Below are 16,211 nucleotides of genomic sequence, written 5' to 3'. Positions count from 1 at the left end.
ATTCTAATAGACTAAAAAAAGACAAAACTACACAATCATCTCATTAGACGCAGAAAGAGCATTTGATAAAATTCAGCACCTATTCTCAGCAAACTATACATAAAAGGGAATGTCCACAATTTGATACAGGGCATGTATGAAAAACCTACAGTAACATCATACACTCGACAACACCAGGGTGAATGCTTTTCCCCTAAGACTGGAACAAGTTAATATCTGCTTTCACCACTTCTATCCAATTCTGTACTAAAAATCTTAGCCACTGCAGTAACTAAAGAAAAAGGAATAAATGCCACCAGATGGGAAAAGAAGACGACAAAATGTTCTTATCTATAGACAATATAGTTATTTACATGGAAAAATCCTGAGGAATCTACAGAAAAAGCCACTAGAACTAATAAATAAATTTAGCAAAATCACAGACTACAAGGTCCACAAACAAAAATCAATTGTATTTATATACATTAGTAATTAATAATGAGAAATTAAAGTAAAAAAGTATGATGGCCTAAAAGTATGAAATATCTAGATATAAGTTTAACAAAATGTGTGCAAGATATATTCAATGAAAAGCATAAAATACTACTGAGAGAAATTAAAGACGAATTAAATAGAGAGTTATATCATGTTCATGGTGAAAAAATTCAGTATTTGAAAGATATCAATCCTCCCTAAATTGATACATTGATTCAATGCAATTCCAATCAAAATCCTAGCAAGTATTTTTGCAGATATGCATGAAATGATTATAAAATTTATATGTAAGTGCAAAGAAACCAGTATAAGCAAAATAATTTTGAAAGAAGAGAACTAAGTTAGAGGGGGTCCTACTACCTGGTTTCAAGATTTACTACAAAAACATGAAAATCAAGACAATGTGATAATGGCTTAAGTAAAGACGTATAAATAATTAGAAATAGGAAATCTGGTTGTAGACCCAAACGTATAGGGTCAACTGATTTTTGACCAAGGTGTAAAGGTAGTTCAATGGGAAAAGAAGAGTCTTCTCAACAAACTGCACCAGGATATTTGGATATTCATAAGCAAAAAAAAAGACTCAATCTTTACCTCACATCATATATAAAAGTTAACTTGAAATGGATCACAGACTAAAATGTAAAGCTAAACAGCAAAACTTCCAGAATACAGGAGAAAATCTTTGTGATCTTATTAGGAAAAGATTTCTTAGACACGATACCAACAGCGTGACACATAAAAGAGGACCTTGATACATTGGACTTCATCAAAATTAAGACATTGAAAAGATAAGCCACAGACAGCGAGAAAATATCTGCAATTCACAAATCTCATGAAGGACTTAGATCCTGATATACAAAGAACTCTGAAAACTCAATAATAAGAAAAACAACTCAATTGAATAAAATGGGCAAAACATTTGAACAGACACTACACCACAAGATACACAGAAGGCAAATAAACACATGAAAGAAACTCAGTATCTTTGGTCATTAGGGAAACACAAATTAAAACCACAATGAGATATTACTATATTCCTATTAGAATGTCCAAAACTAGAAAGACAGACCATGAAAAGCAGTTGGTAACTGGAACTCTCATATATTGCTGGTGGGAATGCAAAATGATATAACTACTTTGGGAAAACAGTTTGGCAGTTTCTTAAAAGCTAAAAATACATCTATCATATGGTCCAGCCAATCTACTCTTTGGTATTTGTCCAAGAGAAAAGAAATATACGTCCACATAAAGACCTGTGGGTGAATGTTCATAGCAGCTTTATTCAGAACAGCCCTAAACTGGAAACAATTCAAATGTCCATCATTTGGTGAATGGATAAACAAATTATGGTATATCTAAACAATGGAATAACACTTGGCAATAAGAAGTAACAAACTGCTTATACGTGCAACAACATGGATGAATCCCAAAAGCATTATGCTAAATGAAAGAAGACACAAAAAGCTACATATTAGAAATGTTCTATTGTATGATTATGGTAGTGTTTACACAGCTATATACATTCATCAAAACTCAAATTATACACTAAACATTGGTAAATTTATTATTATGTAAATAACATCTCAATAATGCTGATTTTAAGAAATGCAAGAGGGTGATGAACACACAATCTGGAATAGTGGTTTCCTTGGGTGAGGGGAGGCAAAGAAATTGCACAGAGCGAGGCCACACATTAGCAGATGTCAATTATTGGTAATATTCTCAGACTGGTTGTTTTATACACGTTTACTATATTACCAAAACAGACACCAAACACTGAAGGAGGGTTATCACAGATAATGACACAGGCAATTTAAGAACCAAAAATAATGACTTAATTCAATTCCGTGCTCCTGATGTCCAAATTATAAAGTAAAATAGAAACTGGGGTGATGTTTAAAAGGATTTAGTATTAACTATTTTTAGAAAACTTCACTCTTCAGAATGATGACTCATTTCTTAAGAGTTTGAGTTTCACTCTAACCAGTATTCAAGATATTAACTCTTTAAACATGAAAACATGAATGCATAAAGATATATACACCCCTATGTTCACTGCAGCATTATTCACAATAGCTAAGACTTGTAAGCAACCTAGGTGCTCATCAAGGGACGAATGGATAAAGAAGATGTGGTGTATATATGCAATGGAATACTACTCAGCCATAAAAAAGGATGAAACCTCGCCATCTGTGACAATACAGATGGACCTTGAGGGTATTATGCTAAACAAAATAAGTCAGAGGGAGAAAGTTAAACACCATATGATCTCACTAATAAATAGAAGATAAAAACAACAACAAACACACACACAGAGACAGAGATTGGACTGGTAGTTATCAGAGGGAACGGGGTGAGGGAGGAGGGCCAAAGGGGTGATTAGGTACACGTGTGTGGTGATGGACTGTAATTAGTCTTCGGATGGTGAACATGATAAAATTTACACAGAAATCAAAATATAATGATGTACACCTGAAATTTATATACTACTATACACCAATGTTACTGCAATAAAAACCAAAAAGATATTAATTCTTTAAGAAAATAAATAATTTGATGTGGCCCAACTCTGAGGCACGCTAACACTTACCCAGGGGTTCCACCAATTGGTCAACCAGTCCCATTTTCTTTGCTCTGTCTGCATGAATGTTTCTACCAGTCAGCATCATGTCGAAAGCAGCAGGCACTCCCACCTAACACGCAAGCAAGGATCAGAGCAAAAGAGGAAAAAACATTAGAGTGCTAATTACAGCTTACAAATTATTCAACTGAGCAAAATAAATATTAAAATGAGAAAGGTCAAAACAGATTTTTATGCTATTTATCAGTTAAATTTTACATAATAATACTTATTTAGGTAACTTTTAGGATTAGAAACTTTCCTCCAGCTGAAGCAAAAATGTCTTTATATCTCTTCTTTTAATTCAATATGTAGGATTTCTGTCTTATGGAATTGATAAGGTGGAGAAATAATTTCATGTTTCCCAAAATTGTGCATTTATGTCATCCTGAATTTCTTCTCTATCATTTATAGAACATTTAAAATTCCTATATTGGAACTAGTGGAGACTGAGAAACCTGACAGTTTTGACAACGTCTTTAGAAAGAATATTAGGCTCAACAAAAATAGAATTAAGCTAGGACTTCTTATGTGGGTACTAGAAGAATGGCTTATAGCAACATTCAAATACCAACCATAATAAAACAAAACAAAAGAAACTCAGCAATATTTTCTACATACATATAAGGCTTATTCATTCTTTCAATAAATCCTCTTGAGAATTCCTATGAAAGAATGTATACTATTTATTATCAGGTTTATTATACCGTAAACCTTCCTATTTTTCTGCGCCCAGCTCACATCAACTTCCCTCCAAAGAGTATTTCTGCTGAGCGTTGCTTTCACTGAGGAATCTACAGCGCCAGAAGCAATGAGGTTCAGTTGCCCTGGAGCCTGATGTTCAGATTGCTCTGCAGCCTCCAGGTCTGATGGGCCTTCGCCTCTCCTTAAGAATTCAAAAGCCTGATGGGCCTCTTTTGGTTCTATAGAACACAGCAAGGAAATCATCCAAAATCAGGGGAAGGTCTGCTTCATATTTATCGTGAAATATGACCCACAGATTTGAAAAATGGGTAAGATGATACCGTGCAGAGAAGGAACAATGAAACTATAAGCTCCAGACAGGGAAGACATGTATCTTATTTATCTTTATTCCTTCTTCAAGGACTAACAAAGACCTTCATTAATAATTTTAATCAAGGCCACATTGAGGTAGCGTCCCACATGCCACAACTATGAATGACCCACAACTAAAATATACAACTATGTACTGGGGGGATTTGGGGAGAAAAAGCAGAGGAAAAAAAAAGGGGGGGCTGGCCCCATGGCCGAGTGGTTGTTCTTGTGCTCTGCTTCGGCAGCCCAGGGTTTTGCCGGTTCAAATCCTGGGTGTGGACATGGCACCGCTCATCAAGCCATGCTGAGGTGGCATCCCATATGTCACAACTAGAAGGACCCACAACTAAAAATACATGACTATGTACTGGGGGGCTTTGGGGAGGAAAACGAAAAATAAAATCTTTAAAAAAATAATAATAATTTTGATCAAGGAATTGAAAAAATAAACAAATATCAGGAAGAAAAATTTGATCCTATACACTCACATATTATTTGGTTTCTAAATTCTGCAATGAATAGCCACATTATGCTTTTTGTACAAGAGGAAATAGATCTAAAGGGGCATATAGGTACCGAGGCTCTGAAGGTCAGAATAGGGTCTCAAACTCACCATTTTGGGCAGCCTTTGTGTGCCTCCTGCTCCTGGTAAGATCCCCAGCAAAACTTCAGGGGAACCTAACACTGTTTTTTTATCTTTTGTTGCTATTCTGTATTGGCATGAAATGGCAAGCTTCAAACAAACGAAAGAAAATTAGAAAGTTAGAAAATGTAACTGTAACATCTTAGGATCTGTGAAGGTCTAAAGATTACTTACAAAGTGGGAATGTGCCCACAGAATAAACTGAAATTTCTTGGCTGGCATTTGATGCTTTCTACAATTTACCTTTTCAGTCTTATTTCATACTTTTCCACTAATTTAATAACCTCTTTTTGGGTTGCAGATCTCCTTAAAAATCTACTGAAAGCTCTGGAAGCTCTCAACAAAAAAAGACATACATAATTTTACACGCAGTCCAGGTTGAGAAGCTCTCTATCTAAACAGACTCTCCTTCCCGATCAGCACGCCTCCTTACGGCGTCCCATTACGCTCCGCTTAGGCTTGTCTTTGATCACACCACACCATACACGGAATGCTTTTTTCCCACTATTTTCTGGTTAACCAAATTCTGCCCATCATTTAGGACCAGGCACATATTTCCTTATTTAATATATGTGAAAGTGCCTAGCATAGAGACCAGCAGGTGATACATGCTCAATAAATGCTATTTTTCTTTTACCCTCCTTCTTTCCCACATGCTCCAGTCTAATAAGCATCTCTTCTCTCAAATTTGATATTATTTACCATATTTACTACTCACAAAGCACTTACATGTATTATTATGCATTGTGTGTTTCAATTAGACTCAAGCAGCTCAAGAGCACAGATCACACTTCTGAGTCTTTGCCTCACAAACTGGAACCAGGTTTTTAAAATTGAAAGGGACCTTAAGGAGCTAGTTCAAATCTTCTCAACTTATCAATGAAAATATCACACTTCGGTTCACTAGCTCTGTGCCATGAGAATAAGCATTAAAACCTATCCAGAAGTCTGACAGCTAAAAAGAAAGCTGGTTCTCCTCCAAGAACTTTTTGCAGGCAAAACGGTAGCCTAAAGGTTCACAGCTGATGCATCTCCCCAGTGAGCTGAACAGTCTCAGCGACTTTGGGATCAATCTATACCTCAAGTCCTCCTCCTAGGCAGGATCCACTGATGGCCGCCACAATAGGCTTTGGGGACTTCTCAAGTTTCTCAAAGATTCTCTGTCCTTCCTGGGATATTTGCGTTACCTCTTGATTGGTCTTGCAAGCAGCTAACATGCTGCAGGAAACATGAAAGCAGAGAAGGAAAGCAACCAAGATGAAACTACAGCCTACTTTGTTTAATACCTCATCTGCTATATCCCTATCCTGTCACATACCAATATTTGGTAGTGAATCTTCAAATACTCAGAATTTTAAGAATGGTTTTGCCTCAGATAGTACTAACATCAAGCGACATCATCTCTCTATAATGAGTGTTAAATTTCCAGATTCAGAGAACATGAAACAAAACGTGTTGCATAATTTATTTTTGTTTCTACAACAAATCACTAAATTACAAAGCTCTGTACACGAGAAAATCATTTTCTGGTATTTTCACTATCAGATTAAACATTTTCACTATCAGGTAGCTTTCAGATTAAACAGCAATCAAAATTACAGGAGAAAAAGCTTTCAACTTGTTTAGAGGGATCTAAAACCTTTAAATAGATCCCTAATGATTAAAATGATCTGCTACAATAATATCGTACTCAATGACCTTGGATTTCAATTTGTTTCATTTGCTACTTGCTTTGTTTCTGAACACATTTAAGCTGTGGATTTTGTACTTTTGACCAACCATAACTACTTTTTCATCATTGTATATGCTGGGAGTTGCTCAGCTAGCCTCATGTAAGCTACAAGTATTTCCCTATGGCTAGAGGTAGCTACTGTCAGGCACATCAGCATCTTGCTGGGCTCAAATAACCAAGCTAGAAGAAAAAGCACTTGATACACATAATTTTGCTTTTTTTTTTTTTTTAAAGATTTTATTTTTTTCCTTTTTCTCCCCAAAGCCCCCCGGTACATAGTTGTATATTCTTCGTTGTGGGTCCTTCTAGTTGTGGCATGTGGGATGCTGCCTCAGCGTGGTTTGATGAGCAGTGCCATGTCCGCGCCCAGGATTCGAACCAACGAAACACTGGGCCGCCTGCAGCAGAGCGTGCGAACTTAACCACTCGGCCACGGGGCCAGCCCCATAATTTTGCTTTTTTAAAAAAATAAACATTAAATAAATAGGATATTTATAAATTTCTAATTACTATACATAAACATAAAGGGGTACACAATGTGGAGCAAGGTTTAAAAATAGGGGCCGGCCCCATGGCCAAGTGGTTGGGTTCACACACTCTGCGTTGGTGGCCCAGGGTTTCACTGGTTCAAATCCTGGGCAGGGACATGGCGCTGCTCATTGGGCCACGCTGAGGTGGCGTCCCACATGCCACAACTAGAAGGACCCACAACGAAAAACATACAACTATGTACCAGGGGGCTTTGGGAGAAAAAGGAAAAACAAAAAATCTTTAAAAAAATATATACATACAAACACCTTAAGTATAAATTGCTAAGCCTATAATGCTGGCTATCATTGCCTAAAGTACAAAGAAAAATATAACAAATACCCATATTTTGAAAGAATTAGCAACTGTTAACATTTTAACCGATTAAACTAACACTAAGATATCATTTCTCCTCCTTATATATGCCTTAAAGAATTGTAAACAAGTTATATACACAAACATCCTACCATTTAAAAAAAAGAAAGAAAATATTAGCTGTATCAGTAATGTTCCCTTTGACAATCTCAAGTCCTACAGGCACGTCATTTACCCTGAAACAACCATTTTCGTGTTTGTAGTGCATCCTTCCAGACTAACTACATAGTAGTATGCATAAATAATATAAAAAAGTATTCATGGATGGTTTAAAAATGTTTCCATAAATTATATACTGTAAAAAACATTCTGCAACTCATTTTTTTCCTTAAAATTAATATTATGTCTTTGAGTTCTAACATCATGTTGTAGATCTAGTTAATTCCTTTGAACTGTTTTGTAATATTTTATCATACGAATGTTCCACATTTTACTTATTCATTTCCCTAGTGACTGACATTCAGCTTGTTTCAAATTCTTCATTATTTTAAAATTATACAGGACTGAATCACACCTTTATACCAGTGGGTCCTTAGAAACCAGTGGTGGGATTTCTCTAGCATATATACCTAGAAGAGGTATCGCTGGATTATATGACGCACGCATTTTCAATTTTACCAAACGCTGCCAAATTGCTTCCCAAAGTGGCTGTACCAATTGGTATTCCCACTAGTAATATATTAATTTTCTCATTTTCCCAAGTCCTTGCCAACACGATATTTTCAGACTTTTAAATGTTTGCTGGTCTGATGGGTAGCAAAAACGGCATCTCACTATCAGTTTTAGTTTTACAGTATTTTTTATTTTATTCAAATATTCCTCCTTGAACTGCTTTCGACTTGTTTAAGGAAAGGCGATATTTAGTTTTACACATGGTTTAAACAACAAGCCCCTCTTTTTTATCAACTTTCTTATACCCTTGAAAATAACTTAAAAAAAAAACTTTCAAAGAATTTACTTCCACCTTCCTTCAAAAGAAGAATGATTAGGCCTAAGAAACATAGTATTAGCTGAGATAAAGGTGACTTCACATTACCTAAAACTTACTTGATATCAGCACCTGCAATAAAACAGCCTGGCTTTGATGAGATAAGGACGGCACTTCTGATTTGATCGCTGGCCCAGATTTCATTCATGACTTCTATGAACTCTGATTGCAGTTCCTTATTCAGTGTATTTACCTGCCAAAGGGAAATACACATGAGTCTAAGGGTTTAAAATTTGAAATACTAGATGTGCAAATCACCATCGAGTGCTATTTTGATTGTAGGAAATGTTTATTCAGCAGAAATAAATCGTTAGAAGCAAGAAAGAGAGGCAGGGGAAAAAACCAAACCCAGGAGCTTACTACTCAGGCAGCTTTGGCCAACTAGAAGCACCATTCCTTTTAAAAACAGGTTTACTCAAAGGAGGAACTCAGGGTCACAGACCGAAGAGTTTGACTCATATGCAGGCTATAAATAAGTCTACAAACATTTATTGGTATGGAAAAAATTTGTATAATGTTAAGGAAAAAAAGGAATCAAAATTAGACATATAGTATGATCTTAATTTTGTAACTACTGTTTGTTGAAACTGCATTAAATGTTAAAGGTGACTATCTTTGGGGTTGGGGTATGAATGACTATTATTTTCTTCATTATAGTTTTAAAATTTCCTACCAAAGGCATGTGTTATTTTTGTTTCAGGAAAAATACTCAACTTAGAAAATTCTAAAAAATATCTTAAGTTTGACTCATTGGTCAGTGGGTGCCAAGATTTACTCTAGTGAGGGGGACTGGCTCTTATTTTCCTTAATTCGTGATAGTTGTTAACTGCTTCCATCTAGGTCCTCCTATTTCATCTAGGCTTCTGGTAACAAGATTTCTGAAATGTGAAACCTTTACACCAATAAATAAAGAAAACTCTTCTTGGCAAAAGACTGCATTAATGCTGCAAGCTTTATTGAAATTGCCAAAAACAAATGAAACTCCACTTTAAATAGAACTTGACTTGAACTACGTGAACAGCACCAAATCATTCAGATCCCTCAGGAAGCTTAACCACGTTTAACCCAGCCAGCTTACCCTAAATAATGACTCAGGTCAGGCAGGTAAGGAAGAAAGCAGACTTCATAACCTCACGGTTAAGATGGGCAGGAGAGTTTTGACTCTTATAAACAAAGTTTATCCTTTGGTTCTCATATGTCATCCCATCATTCAACACCGTAACAGACAGCTAGTTTTATTAATCCTTGATGTTAATCTGACACCTACAGTCACCTAGAAGGAGTTCTTAAACAAGAACCACTGCTTCAGAAAACTGCAATCCTTAGGCAATTTGTTAAACTCTCATAACTGATTTTACTATCAAAACTCCAAGTTTACCAGGCCGGCCCAGTGGCGTAGCAGTTAAGTTCACATGCTCTGCTTCAGCAGCCCAGGATTCGCAGGTTCGGATCCTGGGCTCAGACCTAACACTGCTTGTCAAGCCACACTGTAGCAGCATCCCACATAAAACGGAGGAAGATTGGCACAGGTATTAGCTCAGCGCCCAATCTTCCTCAAGCAGAAAGGAAGATTGGCAACAGATACTAGCTCAGGGGAAATCTTCCTCACAAAACAAAAAACAAAAAATCAAACTGTAAGTTTTGATAAGATTACTGCCAAATTGGTGGATTTATTTCTTTCCCATTCAGGACTGGATTCATAAATGTAGTTAGTAGAAACAAACTGCAGCAAGTTAAATTAGGTACCTTTGAATTGGGTGAGTTAATTCGAACAACTGCCACATCCCCTTTGACTCCATAGTTAATATGGGTTCTGGCTAAAAAGAGAAGGAAAATTTATTTGTAAACATGTTTATTGCTAAATAAATCTAAAAAGCAACATAAGCACGTCAATGAGAAATTAAACTTACTCAGCAAAGCAGAGGACCCTGCAAAGTTGCGGCAAATATAACCTGTAAGAAAAAGGTATTTCAAAATCAATTATTTTACCAAACAGAATTTTTGTAGTACCTGTTATATATAACAAAGCTAGGATTACAACAATAACAAAACAAAACTAGAACAATGTGTTCTAGGCCATTATTGTGATGACTACCATATCTTTTTTGTTTCAATTATCATGTCATATGATTACTTGGATACTAGACGTGGTAGGTAGAATAATGGCCCCTCAAAGATGTCCACATCCCCAGAAAACTGTGAACATGTTAGGTTATATGGCAAAGGGGAATTAAGGTTGCAAATTGAGTAAGGTTGCTAATTAGTTGACCTTAAAGGGGACAGTATCCTGGACTATCCAAGTGGGCCCAACGTAGTTACAGAGGGGAAGAGAGAGGCAAAGAGAACCAGAGAAACAGCAGCATGAGAACGACTGGACCCCATCTTGCAAGCTTTGAAGAAGTTAAGGAACACAGGCTGCCTCTAGCAGCTAGAAAAGGCAAGGAAACAGATTCTCCCTTAGAGCGTCCAGAACGAACACAGCCTGCCAACACCTTGGATTTTAGCCAGTGAGACTCACTTCTGACCTCCACAACTGTAAGATAATAAATTTGTACTGTTTCAGACACTAAGCTTGTGGAACTTTGTTATAGTAGCAATAGGAAATGACTACACTTAGAACTAAGAAATCTACAAAGCAATACATTATGTCAGTTCCTAATATGTATCTCAACCATGTTCTCTAGACCTGTCCTCTTGCATTTTATGGAGAGATGGACTTTTAGTGTTATGAAAAGTAAAATCAAGGGGCACTGGTGGCTGTTATAAATCAAACAGTCTATGTCACACTTTGCTATTTTAAGAATTTCTAAGTGAAAAAATCTGTGTTGCACTCAACAAGAACACTCCTACTCCGTGGGTAACAAAGACCAGCTATTCTCCTCCCTCTTTCCTAATCACCTCACTAATTGAGGCTCTCCAGCACAATGATCAGATGATCTTTTGAGCACAAGTCATCACAAGAGAAGTCCCAACAGACTACAATCTGGACTCTGGATAGAAGGTAAGGAACATGGGGAAATTCTAGGCAAAAATTCCAAGTTCGTTCTGGGCACTACTCTACCTGCTTTCTAGCATTAAAGGCTCATCTCTTCCCTGCGCTTAACCAACATCTGCTGTAGCCGGTAACCAAACTGTTCTGGAGGCCAGCACAGGGTCAACATCCCTTAATTACAACTTCTAATCTTTCAAAACACTCTGCTCTTTCTGCCTCTGTCTTTCGTATTCATGGTTCATCTCAAACCACATCTCCTGTGCACCTCTTTAACTCCTTACTCCTTCTCCCTACCCACATCTTCCAAATCTTGTCCAATTATCTTAGGAAAATGTTTTCTCTCTCTTCGGCTCCAAAAATAAAAACAAATCATCCCTTAATAATTGATAACTGTAATAGCAGAACACATGAAACATTTGTACCAAGCAAAAGGCATAAGTTTTAAAGTAGTATCAAAGATGGTAAAGAACTAGTGCTTTAATACCATCCAGTGGCTCCTTCTCTAGTTATACTAGCTTTCCTCAAGTATAAATTCTTTAATTCTTAATTAATAGTATTAAAACTTTTTTATTTCTAATTGTCCTTGAAATATACTGCATTGGGCAATATTAGGGGCTAAATGGTCTTGGAATCCACAGATGTAATTTAGGAGAGTGTGAAGTGCCTGTCTAACTTAGGAATGCTATTATTAAAAAAAAAAGTTAAAATCCCTAGCAACCTCTCAGTGGCTAAACCTTTCCACCAGCCTGTGATCACCTGTCTCTCTCTGTGCCTACTCTCTTACTCTAAATCCCCTACCTTCATCAGGTTCAGAATTTGAAGGATGTCAACAAGAGTCTAAGATGTGTCTTAGCATGCAAGGATAATCAAGGGCCCTGGACAATAAAATCAAACCATTTTGCGGGTGACGTCAGCAACATGGCGGAGTGAGCAGCTTTCTTTGTCTCTCCCCCTTTGAACTACAACTAATTGCACATTCATCAGTTAACAAAGGATATCCACACAGCATCTCAGGACACCTGAGAGACCCGTGCTGCTATACATCAGAAGGTGGACAGACATTGCCCTGGGAGGAGGTGGAGATAGGTGAAAACTCCCTGATCCCCAGACAGTCTAGTACCTGCAAGTGACTTTCTTCCAGTGGACACGCTCATAGCATTGCCACGCACCAAGGGTGGGCATGTGCGCACATCGGTGGAGCGACAGTGGAAACAGGTCACTACAGCCCTACCTAAGCCCCCCACGATTGCCCCTAAGCCCAGTGGGAAAATCCATGGTCCCAGAGCAGCCGCAGGGAAAGCCTCTACTCAGCATTAGCAGAGAAGCCCCACCCAGCATTCAGAACGCTGGGATGCCCTGGGGCAGGAGGATCGTGGGCAGTGCAGCAACCCACCAGTTGCCTCTGACTCACGGTCTCCTGCTGTGGCCCAGAGGGAGCAAGGGAGACCAAGTGAGTTCATGTGAGTGGGCGGTGGCAGGTTGGAGTCCCAGCAAGCCCACTCCACGGGCCAGGGGGAAAATCCACAGTCCCATAGCAGCCACAGCAAAAGCCTCTGCACAGTGTTAGTGGAGAGGCCCCGCCTGGCAATCACAAGGCTGGAAGGCCCTGAGGCAGAAGTAGCATAGCTGGGTGAGCTAACTACAGACTGCAGTAGATACCCATAGGTCTGCTGTGGCCTATAGCAGACAAGTGAGATGTTGCAGGCCCTGACGGTGACAGAGCTGCAAACCTAGGTGAACCTCCTTCCAGCCGCTGTGAAAGTCCATAACACTGCTGCAGACCCTAAGGAGGGATGGTGTCTAGGTGGTCTGCGACAGTAGGCGCCAGCAACCTGAGGCCCCCTTGCAATTGTCCCCACAGCTGACGAGAGACTCCACAGAACCACTGTGACCACGAGGAGGGGCCCAGGTCTGGTCAGCAACAGTTGACAGGTATCCTGGTTGGTGCAGATTAAACAGCTGCCCACCTCCCCCCCCCCCCCCCCGCCCCAACTCCAGTAGAAGCAAGTGGAAGCAGTAACTAAACTCTATCTCTACATGGAGGCACAAATCGACACCATCAAGCAGTATGAAAAAATATATTAAATCTCTAGAACAGAAGGAAAATGACAAGCACCCAGAAAACAATCCCAAAGACTCTGAAATCTATAAACTAAATGACGATGAATTCAAAACAGCCATCATTAAAAAACTCATGAATTAAAAGAGAATACAGATAGACAACTCAACGAGTTCAGGAGCTATGTCACAAAGGAGCTTGATAATATAAAGAAGAATCAATCAGAAATATTGGAGATGAAGAACCCAACAGAGGAGATCAAGAAAAATGTGGACTCTCTGAACAGTAGGGTCGATAATATGGAGGATAGAGTTAGCAATTTGGAGGATAGAAATATAGAGATACTGCAGATAGAGGAGGAGAGAGAACAAAGACTAAAAAGAAATGAAGAAACTCTCTGAGAAATATTTGACTCAATTAGGGAATGCAACATAAGGATTATAGGTATCCCAGAGGGAGAAGAGAAGGAAAAGGGGGCAGAAAGTCTGTTCAAAGAAATAATGGCTGAGAACTTCCCAAACCTGGGGATAGAGATGGAACTCCACGTGACAGAAGCTAATAGATCTCCAAACTTTATCAATGTAAAAAGACCAACCCCAAGGCATATAGTAGTGAAGCTTGCAAAAGTCAATGACAAAGAGAAAATACTAAGGGCAGCAAGGCAGAAGAAAATAACCTACAGAGGAACCCCCATAAGGCTGTCAGCAGATTTCTCAGCAGATACCTTACAGGCTAGAAGAGAGTAGAATGATATATTCAAAACTCTGAAGGACAAAAACTTGCAGCCAAGAATACTCTATCCAGTGAAAATATCCTTCAAATATGACGGAGAAATAAAAACTTTCCCAGATAAACAAAAGTTAAGGGAGTTCATTGCCATAAGACCTCCCCTGCAAGAAATGCTCAGGAAGACCCTCATACCTGAAAAATCAAAAAAAGGAAAGGGGTTACAAAACCCAGAGCAAAGGAGATAAACAGAAAGACAAAATCAGAAGGTTTCAGCTTTCCATCAGAACAGGTTAGCAAAAGTTAAGTATAACATTAAAGATAAAAGGAAGGGAAACACCAAGAATAAATATAATCTTGTCATTTTAACCACAAACTCAAAACACAAGAAGGAAGAAAAAAAAAATCTGACAATAACAACTTAGAAGGGGAAGAGGAAAGGGATGGAACATCTTAATCTAAGGAAATAAGAGGCTATCATAAAACAGACTATCTCATCTATGAGATGTTTTATACAAACCACTTGGTAACCACTAAACAAATAACAAGAACAAAGACACAAATTACAAATAAGAAGAAAGCCGATATAGAAAACTACCTACCTGAAATAGTAGTCCAAAAATCATGGGACGAGAAACAAAGGAAATGCAAGAGAACCAGGAAACAAGCAATAGAATGGCAGCGGTAGGCCCCCACATTTCAATAATCACTCTAAATGTAAATGGATTGAACTCTCCAATCAAAAGACACAGAGTGGCAGGATGGATTAAAGAACAAGATCCAACAATATGCTGCCTCCAGGAATCACACCTCAGCCCCAAAGACAACACAGACTCAGAGTGAAGGGATGGAAGACGATACTCCCAGCTAATGATGAACATAAGAAAGCAGGTGTCGGGGCTGGCCCCGTGGCTGAGTGGTTAAGTTCGCGCGCTCCGCTGCAGGCGGCCCAGTGTTTCATTGGTTCGAATCCTGGGCGCGGACATGGCACTGCTCATCAAACCACGCTGAGGCAGCGTCCCACATGCCACAACTAGAAGGACCCACAACGAAGACTACACAACTATGTACTGGGGGGCTTTGGGGAGAAAAAGGAAAAAAAATAAAATCTTTAATAAAAAAAAAAAAAAGAAAGCAGGTGTCGCCATACTTCTATCAGACAAAGTAGACTTCAAAGCAAAATAGATAAAGAAAGACAAAGAGGGGCAGTATATAACGATAAAAGGGACACTCCACCAAGACGACATAACACATAAATATACACGCACCCAACACAGGAGCACCAAAATTTGTAAAGCAACTATTAACAAAACTAAAAGGAGACATCAACAACAATACAATAACAGTAGGGGACCTCAACACTCCATTACCACCAATGGATAGATCATCCAGACAGAAAGTCAACAAGGAAATTATAGAATTAAATGAAAAATTAGACCAAATGGACTTAATAGATATATATAGAACTCTCCATCCAAAAACAGCAGGTTACACATGGAACATTCTCAAGGATAGACCATATCTTGGGAAACAAAGCAAGCATCAATAAATTCAAGAGGGTTGAAGTAATATCAAGCATCTTTTCTGATCATAATGCTATGAAACTAGAAACTAACTACAAGAATAAAGATGGGAAAGGGGCACAAATGTGGAAACTAAACAACATGCTACTGAACAAACAATGGATTACTGAAGAAATTAAAGAAGGAATCAAATGTTATCCGGAGACAAATGAAAACGAAAACATGCCATACCAACTCATTTGGGATGCAGCAAAAGCAGTCCTAAGAGAGAAATTCATTGCAATACAGGCTCACCTCAAAAAATAAGAAAAATCTCAGATAAGCAACCTCAAAAGACACCTAACAGAATTAGAAAAAGAAGACCAAACAAAGCCCAAAGTCAGTAGAAGGAGGGAAATAATAAAAGTTAGAGCAGAAATAAATGATATTGAAACAAAAAAGACAATAGAAAGGATCAATGAAACAAAGAGTTGCTTCTTTGAAAAAATAAAA

The 16,211-nt window shown here is 38.2% G+C and overlaps 1 protein-coding gene across 1 annotated transcript in view; it reads right to left on the bottom strand.

Annotated features, from left to right (window-relative positions):
* Nucleotides 1–16,211, bottom strand: part of HADHA (hydroxyacyl-CoA dehydrogenase trifunctional multienzyme complex subunit alpha) — a 46,767-nt gene that overhangs the window by 23,432 nt on the left and 7,124 nt on the right. The window contains exons 2-7 of the mRNA XM_001502783.5: nt 10,330–10,371; nt 10,166–10,236; nt 8,479–8,612; nt 5,876–6,014; nt 4,767–4,886; nt 3,068–3,170 (exon numbers count right to left, since the gene is read on the bottom strand). Coding sequence (XP_001502833.2) covers nt 3,068–3,170; nt 4,767–4,886; nt 5,876–6,014; nt 8,479–8,612; nt 10,166–10,236; nt 10,330–10,371 — 609 coding nt within the window. The remainder of the gene's footprint in view (nt 1–3,067; nt 3,171–4,766; nt 4,887–5,875; nt 6,015–8,478; nt 8,613–10,165; nt 10,237–10,329; nt 10,372–16,211) is intronic.

The sequence above is a fragment of the Equus caballus genome, chromosome 15 (assembly GCF_041296265.1).
Source record: "Equus caballus isolate H_3958 breed thoroughbred chromosome 15, TB-T2T, whole genome shotgun sequence".
In the NCBI taxonomy this organism is placed as follows: Eukaryota; Metazoa; Chordata; class Mammalia; order Perissodactyla; family Equidae; genus Equus; species Equus caballus.
This window is presented reverse-complemented; position numbering and strand designations above follow the sequence as displayed.